This window comes from Ptychodera flava, chromosome 5 (genome assembly GCF_041260155.1).
Source record: "Ptychodera flava strain L36383 chromosome 5, AS_Pfla_20210202, whole genome shotgun sequence".
NCBI classification, from domain to species: domain Eukaryota; kingdom Metazoa; phylum Hemichordata; class Enteropneusta; family Ptychoderidae; genus Ptychodera; species Ptychodera flava.
Window position 1 is genome coordinate 36,243,944 of NC_091932.1, and position 11,125 is coordinate 36,255,068.

The window sequence follows — 11,125 nt, forward strand, 5'->3', positions numbered from 1 at the left end:
GCAAGATCGATGAGAATTACGTTTGCAGTCTGCAGGATCGACGCTCACGCTCGCATTTTGCTTGTAAATCACTGTCAACTTTTTTCCCGTACATTTATTGTTTTATTTTTCAAAAAAATAAATCTTTTTCATTTCTGGCAAGGGGGCGCTCGGAATTTACAAGAGGGTGCCACGCCCCTGTTACCTTATTCAGGGAGAACACTGATACCATAATTCGGTAACAAGTCTGTAGTTTTTAACTCTTCTGTACAAACAGAGATCTGTGTTAGTCAGTGTTCAGTTTTCTTTCTGGTCAAGTAATACTTACCTGTTCTTCCCTCAGGCCATAAAAGCTGGTGTTGACAAAGGTCCAGTGGTTGGCTACTTGGAAGAAGCCAAGGCTTTGGAGAGCTGGCCATGACAACTCAATGCAATGCACTGATTGGTCTATTTCATGGACAGGTAAAGTTACAAGCAGTAGTGAGAATGTGTGCTAGTTTGATATAATATTTACATCTTGATGCTTTCAAGTACATGTATCTGATCTGTCATGTCTTGCCCAAGGTACTTATATATTGACCAACTTCTCACAACAAATTCTAATGAATTGATTACAGATTAAATTCATCCTTTAAAAGCAACTAATATAATCAAGTTTGGATTACTCTTAAAAGAAATTATAAATGTAATAAATCAAATAAAAAAAGTAATTATATTAATCTCGAGAAAATAATTTTTCTCATAACTATGAAGATTTTGTCAAAGATTAACTCGTAGTTCCAAAATGTATTCATTTTTAATATGTCAAGCCTTATACATGAGTAATTATGTCTTTGGTAGAATTTCTACTACTCTTTACATCAGTAAATTGTAGATTAGTGTTGAAGACAATGAAAGGTCTGCCCTTTCCAGATACTTTCCTAATTAACTGACATCTATTATGAATATCACTTTCTCATCACAGACTGAATGTAAGAAGAACAGATTTGGCAAGCCAGAGAAGAGAGCAGATAACATAGCTGTATTAGGTGCCGGTCTGATGGGTGCCGGCATTGCACAAGTCAGCATTGACAAGGGTATGAATGTTATGCTCAAAGATATGTCCTTAGAAGGACTCAGCAGAGGAAATAATCAAGTATTTAAGGGGTAAGTATCAGTAACCAGCTTCAGGTGTCACTGATTGTAGGATTTGATTTGATTACTGTACAATTTAGCTTCAGAGGAATAAAATGACTTTCTTTTCAAATTATTTCAATAATTTTTTTCAGTGAGAAAATGCGTATGCTGTTCTGCTTTCTGAAAGACATGTTGAATAATCAGAGCTCCACTCACACCCTTCATTTACACATAGCATGTAAAATATGCTGATGACAATATCTGATGTGTACCTTAAGTTCTGTCATTGAAGCTGGCCATATCTACCAGCAGGGAGGGAATAGAGATCTGACAACTAATAATTTAGCATGTTTCACTTTCAGTGAGCAAAAAAACGTGAATATTCTTTTCACATGAAATGAAAAAAGCAGAACAATTTTAAAAAGATAACACTTTGTCCCTTTAACATTTAGCACTACTTTCACAATACCTGTAGCTGAACATATATTTCCATGAATTGTAACTGAATGAGCTTCACCTTAGTTTACAGGATCTTTTGCAATTCACAAACTTTCATTGATTCAGTCCAAAGATTAAAACGAAAGCAGGGTTATCACCATGGCACTTTTTAAAAAAAAACCATATTCATTCCTCGCAATTGAGATATATATTTAGATAGCTTACATGTATCAACATTGATATTATGTGATCTGAAAGTTTATGCAGTGTGAGGATGACAAAAGAAAGTATGCCATTCTATGCAACATCACAACTGATTCACCCTTACATACATGTACGACAGAGGAGAAAGTCCCAGTTGACATGACAGCCAACACAAATACAGACTTGATGTATGTTTGAATTTTAATTTTAGAATCATTTATGAGTGTTTTTGGTAAGGGCTGTAAGCAGGTAAATGTTATCTTGGTTCCCCTTTGTTGTAACAGTAAATCCAATAGAATAAAATAACAATTGTGTTGATTTTGATTTAGTGACACAACCTCACCTTTACTTCTGTCAAATATTTTATCCACAGTTTCAACACCAAAGTGAAGAGGAAGAAGATAACGAGGTAAGAGGTTGTGAATTTGCAGGATATATAATTTTCTGGTAATCAGATAAGTTCAGGAATACATTGTTTTGACTTTGAGCTGGTGGAATGACAGTTGTTATTTAGAGGAATAATAACAGTGAAACGTGAAGTTTTTTGTGGTAAACTTTTTTTTTGTTTTCACTATAAAAGACAACACTAATTTCTTTCATAGTTGTTGTATGGTGGAGTGCTACTGTTGGGACCATGAATTCACATTTCAAAATTCTCCAATGCTGTTACACTTTGACTGTGTCCAGCCAATCACATGTGTTGATTTGATGAATATTTTGACATGCTCATCTCTCATTTGTGCACCTGTAAACTTTGCAGTTATTAATTTCTGGCAGTGGGACATCTCACAAGCTTTTAGTCATCAGTCAGTACATAGAGCATTCTGATGAGTTACTGTACTGCTTTTTTCACAGTTTTGAACGTGACCAGATCATGTCAAATCTGACATGCCAAATTGACTATGACAACTTTGGCACGGCAGACATGGTTATAGAAGCTGTCTTTGAAGATATCAACATTAAACACAAAGTTCTCAAAGAAGTTGAAGCAGTAAGTTTTCTCCTGTACACATTGTCACTGAATACCAATAAATCCATCCACAAAGAAACTGGTAACATGACTGTGTTCTTCATATTTTCCATGTTACAATGAAATACGTTACGTGTTACTAGAGCATGTGAATAGTTCTATGATTTCAGTAATGACTTCAATGTGAAAAAAATTACTGTTGTAGGAAAGAACGTATCAAATTGCTGAACTTTATAACTTTACCTGCACTCAATTTAACTGTACATTCTTCACGGCAAAAAAATTGCTTTCTTAAGCCTGCCACACACGAGAGAAATTAGCTGGTCAAAATTTCATTGGAGGCTGTTTGTTCAGCCATTTTACTCTTGCCACTTTCATGAGGTTTTTCCTCATTAGCCATTGAGCAAAATATCCAACTTGTTTGATATTTTTTGTGTCGCGACGCAAATTCCTCACCTTGTGTGCCGGAGAAAGTGATTTTCCTCACGTCTTTTTGACTAAAGCGCGCGTGGAGTTAAAGATATATAGCAGGCAAGATAGGTTCTTGGTCTTCCTTTCTAATTGTACAGCAGCTTCTGCTATTGAACCTAAAGTGACCGTTTTCAATGCTGCGGGCCAGACTACCGGCGATCATTTTGGCACTGTCATGTGATCTTCACGCTCGCTTTAGTCAAAAGACGTGAGGAAAATCACTGTCTCCGGTGCCCACGGTGAGGAATTTGCCTCGCAATGCAAAAAATATTGAGTATGTAAAATATTTTGCTCTACGGCTCAAGAGGAAAAAACTGAAAAATCTCCCGCACACAAGAATAAACAGCCTGACCAAACAGCCTCAAATGAAATTTTGCTCAGCTAATTTTTCTCATGTGCAGCAGGCCGTAAGAATAATAAGAACAGGAATGGTTGAATAATCTTTCACCCACAGGAGGTGTTAAAACTTTACAAGTACTTGTACAAACTAAGACATGAATCTATGCAACATACAAATATTATAAATTCTTATGTGGATATAACCTTGAGGAAGTGAGTTCAAAGTTAAACTACAGCATACACCCATAGAGTAGCCTGTAAACAGAGTTATCTTCTTAGCTGCTGCCACACTTCTAGCATTATTTACAGACACCTGTGATGAGCAATAAATTCAGTGCAAGTAAATAAAGTAATAGAAATGTCAGAAACTGTTTAATGGAAGAAATTTTTGTTCTGTTTAAGGTGATACCAGATCATTGTATCTTTGCATCAAACACATCAGCCTTACCCATTTCTGAAATAGCTGCTGTCAGCAAGAGGCCGGAAAAGGTAAGCATTTCAGCTTTTATGTAATGATCACTATTTGTGTCAACCACTGTTTGCAATAAATAGATTGTTGGCAAAGTTCACAAACTTTGTACGGAATATATAAACACTACATACTCTTGTCAATAGGAAAAAGCTGTATTGCTCGCAGAAACGGCAAACTGGATACCAAATGTGAAAATAGTCAATAAATATTTGCAAGCACTCAGCTCAGTAAATGATTTTGAATAATTCCTCTTGAGGGCACAAAAAGTTTTTGTTACACTTTATTATTACCTTAAACTCAATTCCCTGTGAACAAGTCAGCAATCACCATGATTATAGTGGGTTTGGGACAAACCGTGGTAGTGAAAGGGTTAAGTCTGTTCTGTTGATTAAAGACGATTGAGTTGCCTAAGGCTTGATAATAAAATGAAAATATTTTTCCCCTTTACAGGTTGTTGGAATGCATTACTTTTCACCGGTAGATAAAATGCAACTCCTAGAGATCATCGCAACAGACAAGACATCCAAAGACACTGCGGCATCAGCAGTGGATGTTGGTCTCAGACAAGGTAAAATAGTCATCGTTGTCAAGGATGGCCCAGGGTTCTACACAACAAGAATGCTCATCCCAACCATGGCAGAAGTAGTTAGAATACTTCAGGTAAGATGTATCCCATGCCATTGATGCATATTCAAGGCCATCTGTCTGCCAAGATCATTGGTGATAGACCATTTGAAGTAAAACGGTTAACTGCTCACGGCCTCAGAATTGATGTTGGTGTTTGATGTACAAATGAATGGAATCCAACTTTTCACTTTTCTGATAGGATAATTAAAATGCCCAAGGCCAGAGAGAGGAAAACACAGTTGCTTTGATCTTAACCTTTCACCCCATTGTAAATATACATGTAAATTTACAAATTATTTCACATCTCACATTGGATTTCTTCAAGTATAAATCATGGATCAGGCGCAAACATTATTTCTCTTGCATATATGTCGTGAACTGGTCAAAATCATAATTTGTGTCGAATTAATTGCCTGTATGATCTATGGGAGCTTATGTTCCAAAACAAGAACATTGCTGCTGATAGAGTGGTAAGAATAATGATAACGTACACATTTGTGGTTACTTTTGTGGTATTTCCAAAAAAGAATGATGAATGGAAAGGAAAAGCTGTTCCATGTGACACTAAATCAATTTTATTTATTTATTTATTTATTTTTTTTTTTTTTTTTTTTTTTTTTTTTTTTTTCCTCTGATGATTGTGAACACAGGTTCATTGTTTGGGAATCCTTACCATTTCCTTTGTGCTTTGAACGTGATTGATTTGTAATTCCAACAAAATAACTTTGGTAAAATCACTGGGGAATCCCAGTAAAATTTACATTGGTACCACCCTTGCTAAAGACACTTCATCTGCAATCTTCCCATACACAAACAAGATGTACATTACAGTATAAGCTAAAATGAAGTATGGTTGAGCAGAGAAACATTCAACAGGATTATTCACAGGCAGTGTTTGTGCTGCCAATTATCCCAATTTTGATATCAAAGTAAACACTACAATTTGGTGCAGAGAAGTACACGTAGATGTAACAGATTATTGAGAAGGGCCCAGGTACCGGTACGGGAATTAATATTAAATATCATACTACAGTAATGTAAAGTTACCTGTGAGTATTGTGATCAAAATAATTCTGTCAATTCTTCAACATGCACCTCGGTGACAGAACATGCACCTCGGTGACAGATATTTAAACTCTCAAAATATTTTAGAATTCTTTCTGATTTACAACAAACGGGGGCTCATTTTGAAACCCTTGGAGTAAGAAACAACTTTCACTGTCATAGTTTTTGAATATCAAAAAGTTTATTTTCCTCCGTAGAGTTAACACAAGGATGGCGGCCATGTTGAATTTCAAACATCGGTAAATCTTTCACTTTGGAGACACTAATCCCTTATTATTGACGTGGTGATTCAAGGTTTCGCCAACGAAAGTGTTATTTGGCTCTACCCATTGAGAACAGAAGAGTTGTACTAAAACTTGGTGGTAATTAAAAGGATTGTTTTCTCTCATGTTTGCCATACAGGAAGGAGTTAGTCCAAAGAGGATAGACAAAGTTACCACCAGCTATGGATTTCCCAGTAGGCAGTGCCACTTTGCTGGATGAAGTAGGCGTTGATGTAGGGTATCACATTGCAGAAAACATGCGACAAGCATTTGGTGTGAGAGCTGGTGGTTCCAACCCAAATGTGCTCAAAGAAATGTTTGAAGCCGGATACCATGGTAAGTTGGAGACCCTTATCATGCCAAGTTCATATTTTACCGTCAGGTCAAGTTGATTATAAAGACTAATGAAACGCAACATGCCCCATATGATGCATTTTAACAAAAAATGAATATTTAAAGGCTCCTGAAAACAGACTCCCTAAGCACGATTTTTGCAGACTGTAGGTGCTTTAACATACCAAGCCAAGTGGGTGAAAATACTCTAGGTTTTTGCTTAATAAAACTTCTTACTGATTTGACAGATGGGGAAGTGATAATATCTGGCAGGAAAAAGGTTATAAAAAAATCAACTGTTTTTGAATATTACATGAATGATGTACCTTGATCTTTGCTGTATTTGCAGTGCATTCTTTTTGCGATTTTGTATCGTGAGCGGTTCCTTTCTCTTTTTTGTTTTCAATTTACTTTAATGTACAAGTAATTCTAACTTTACTTCGCAAAATAAAGTCATCTTTGTTTCTGCAGATGTTGTAGAACCATGGTAAATAGCCTCATAGCTTTGATAAGATTTGTGCTGTCCAAGTACGGTGTTGTTGCGGTACCGTCTGAGAGCATATTTGAGGTTAAATGACTTGAAACCCACTGTAATGTTTTCATGCATATTACATTCAACAGGTGTCAGAACTGTGATTCACTTCTGAGTTCATGGCCCACAAAAGTTATTTCTATAGGAAAATACTGCTAACCCATGAGTTTTAATATCTGCCATATGACATCCATAGCTTAGACTTGGATTTAAAACATGTTTTGAAAGACCACTGCTTGAATCAAAACACTGACAAGGTAGATTACGATAGCTTTCTGTGGTAACCTAGAGGGATATGAGACTCCCAGTTCCAGGACACCTATTGGCGTGGATTTATTCAGCACTGAGGGCGCTATTTCCATTACTCTCTCAAACATGGTCAGGTTTTGATCTGACATTGATCTAACACTAGCCTAGATTCTTTTCGTCCGCTTGCCTCCGTACCTCCGGCCCACTCCCGTCTAGTCTCATGAGCAGTATTTCGAGCTAGAGTTGTAAAAACTGCTCATTTGAATGTCAATGGTCACCAACTGAGACCATGACGTCACCAGCGTCCCTTTCAAAGTCAATCACTGAAAATGACCCTCTCATGATTGGCCTATGACTTGGTTGGGCAGAGCTGCAGTGTCAACACAATTAACATATTTGACATCATATTAATTAGCTCTGCCCACCAAGTCATAGGCCAATCATGAGAGGGTCATTTTCAGTGATTGACTTTGAAAGGGACGCTGGTGACGTCATGGTCTCAGTTGGTGATCATTGACATTCAAATGAGCAGTTTTTACAACTCCAGCTCGAAATATTGCTCACGAGACTGGACGGTAGTGGGGACGGAGGTACGGAGGCAAGCGGACGGAAAGAATCTAGGCTAATCTAACACCAGACCAAAGTGTTTATGCATGATTGTCTTTTAAACCAAAATATTGTGGTAAAAGAACTAAGTAAAAAAATCATTCTCAAAACCTTTCACTGTATTCCTTATACAATTCTAACATATACAAACAAAATAGATTTTGTCCAATCAAAACAGAAGACAGCATGAAATTTTTAAGTCTACTTGACGGTCTGAGTACTGTCATCTAGCATTTTGTCCACAACATCAGTTATTTATGCCGTATTTTTCTCATATTAACCCTTTAAGAGCTGTAATTTTCCAACCAAAATTTAAGTGCAACATTTTACCATTTTTTATGAATTTTCCTGTAATTTTTTTGATAATTTTGAACAAAATTGACATCACATTTCATTGGCTACAGTTTTTTATCAAAATTTTGGCAAAAATCTGAAAAAAATTGACTGGGGTATATCTTGTAAAGCGACATAAATTGACCTTTGGCGCTCAAAGGGTTAATCCCATCCCAATGATATATCTGACCTATCTAGCTTTTTTATTACTCTGAAAGGTCGCAAGTCTGGCAAAGGTCTCTTTGTGTATGAGGGTGGATCAAAAGACCGTCCAGTGAATGAAGGAGTAGAAGCTATCCTTAAGAAATATCACACTGCTCCGATGGGGGAGAACACAGATGAAGATCTGGCGTTCAGATTAATGTCAAGGTTTATCAATGAAGCTGTCTTGTGTCTTCAAGAAGAAGTTATCAATGGGCCTGTAAGTTTCCAAAATATTGTACTCAGTGATGTAAAAATTGAGAACTGTAAATTCAGGCAATATTCACTCAAAAATGAAACTTAGTCATCTTTACTTAAGAAAACCAACGTATTTTTTCCCTCAGGAGTAATATAAAAAATAATGAGTCAGAGGTTTTGGGATGTGAGGGGCAAACTACTGACTGATATTTGACATTCAAAATGGTTGCCATTCTTTCTGTGGGAAAAGTTAAAGTCATCAGAAAATCACTACTGTTTAACGTTAAAGGTTTGAAAGGTGGACATGCATCCACTGAAACTGATCCACAATGACCTCTATAAGTTTGGAAGTCACAAAACCTGTCCATTTCAGTGCATGCTGGTTTTATAGCCCAATCTTGAGTTGTGAATTAACATTTTTTTGAACAGTAGACATGGATTGTTTGTCTGATGAGTCACCAGAATATTTTTATACAAAATGATTTAATCCTGTCACCTCCAATGTATTGATCCAAATCAATTGTTTTCGATTTGGAGGTTGAATTAAACTTTGTACTGAGAAAGAAAGTTGAATTAGGGTTGAAAAGTTAGAGTAGTGTAATTAGAATCTCATTGAACAAAGTGTCCATTGTCATAATGATGTCTCAAATTTTGCAGGACAAGCATAGCAGGAAATAGGTATGAGCCAGTTGAATACAGCAGATTCCCAAGGATGACCTAATTACCTGTACAATACCTCAATAGGGATGTGTTATTGTTTTGCCGACTTATACCCCTTGTGAACATGCCTTATTGAAAGTCACTTTCCCATATTTCTGTTTACAGGTTGAAGGCGATATTGGAGCAGTGTTTGGCCTTGGTTTTCCACCATTCCATGGCGGTGAGTCTTGATTTTTGTGCCATAGCAATGTGAAATTAGCAAGTATAAAGTGCCTCTGGAGGGTTTTTCCAGCTATTGTTTTGTCAAAATGTTCAAACTATGATAATGACAGAGTATTTTGGATTTACTGTGAGATCTCACCAGACTGTCAGTCTCTAAATCAGATGCAAGCTCACACTCCAAGCAGCAGTTGCATACATAAAACAAAGGCTCACTATTGCCAAAGTGTCATTTCAGGTCAGGTCAGAGATATCAATATAGGATTGAGATGTTTGTCAACTTAACTGTCTGCCACTGACCCTTCCTTTGTGAATCCATTTGATAGGTTGGAAGGAAGGCTGGTTCCATACTTGATTTTACTGATTGTACTGATGTGACATGAGTCATTTAGTTTTAGTTGTGTGTTTGGGATACAGAGGTGAGGATTTATTGAACACACCTGACAAGGTGGAAAAAATGTGTGGGCTGTTAATGATGAGGGCATAGAAATGGAATTTTATCTCATCCTAAACATTAAACATTTATGATACTTTATTTACATTTGTATTCAAGAGCATTGATGAGAACAATGCGGGCATCACCAAACTGTAGAGTTGAACAGTTCACAGCCTATGATACAGTGACCTCACCTTCGTGTCCTTTGCATGGCGTTTATGATGCAGCTACAGTGTATATCAGGAATGAATGACTTGTACATACAATACAACTCTCTGTATACCAAGGAAACAAATGGTGGCTGTCCATAATAGTCACGCTTTATGAACATGCACGTCACACATCTTGACTGCCTAGAACTTCTTCATTTTGTCTGAAAGTTTGTAAAGTCCATGAAAATATTTTACACCTGGTTGATATCCACTTAATGGGAATAATGGTAATTCGTCATCGTTCTGAACAGCAATAATCTTCCCAAAAAGTTGTAAAGGGCTTTCTCTATGGCATAAAGTACATAACATCTCTTCCATTGTGCCCATTGTCAAATTCTGAACCTCACAGACTTGCTCCTTTCAATTACTCATTCTGAATATTTCTGTTTGTAGGTCCATTCCGGTTTTTGGATACGTATGGAGCTGCCAACCTAGTGAAAAAGATGGAAGTATTCCGTGAACAGTACGGCGATCAATTTAAACCATGCCAGCTTCTACTAGATCATGCCAATGACAAAACCAAGCGCTTCCATGTCAAGAAATAAACACCTGTGAAGTCAAGTGTGAAAGATGGTTCATTTCTGTTTGTGGACTGGCTTTTCTGTCATGTGGGCTTTCAATAAATTTGGACAGTTGATACCTCAGTGTCATTTAGAACTTGTAATTAAATTACACAATTATGCTTCAATTTTGAGATACAATTGTGTATTTATTTCACATCCAGAAACCAGCATGTTTTTGTGGCTATGAAATCTGTTACAACCAGAACCATGACCAATTGTAATCTCGCAAGATCACTTTGAACAATTCTCACTTTGCAATTTTGGTTATTGAGAGACCAAGTACCCAACATTTATTCAACGATATGTGAAATTCATAATGGCCACCATCCCTGTGTTAACTCTGTGAAAAAGTACAACATTTTTTATTTTCACAAAACTAAGACTGAAAGCTTAACTTGCTCACCGAGCTTTAACATAGGTCTTCACAAGCAGTAGACCAGAAAGAATTGTAAAAATTGGGAGTGCTAAATAATCTGAATCCAAGGAGCTTTCTGCCTTCAGGTCATGCAGAAATATAAAAACCACAATAGTCACAGAAAACAGGGATGCCTTCATTGACATTAGGTATGTCAAAAAAATACAATGGACTGAAAAAGTCATAGAGGTGTCAGAAGCAATATCAATAAAGGAGCTGGCTCA

At 36.7% G+C, this 11,125-nt stretch overlaps 1 protein-coding gene across 1 annotated transcript in view; it reads left to right on the top strand.

The window, feature by feature from the left end:
* LOC139133800 (trifunctional enzyme subunit alpha, mitochondrial-like) overlaps positions 1 to 10,611 on the top strand; it is a 33,087-nt gene extending 22,476 nt beyond the window's left edge. Inside the window, 12 exon segments of the mRNA XM_070700569.1 lie at positions 323 to 377; positions 380 to 441; positions 944 to 1,125; positions 2,111 to 2,146; positions 2,593 to 2,728; positions 3,920 to 4,006; positions 4,440 to 4,649; positions 6,084 to 6,131; positions 6,133 to 6,280; positions 8,216 to 8,418; positions 9,222 to 9,276; positions 10,317 to 10,611. Coding sequence (XP_070556670.1) covers positions 323 to 377; positions 380 to 441; positions 944 to 1,125; positions 2,111 to 2,146; positions 2,593 to 2,728; positions 3,920 to 4,006; positions 4,440 to 4,649; positions 6,084 to 6,131; positions 6,133 to 6,280; positions 8,216 to 8,418; positions 9,222 to 9,276; positions 10,317 to 10,468 — 1,374 coding nt within the window. The 3' untranslated portion in view covers positions 10,469 to 10,611.
* Positions 10,612 to 11,125: the final 514 nt, after the last annotated feature.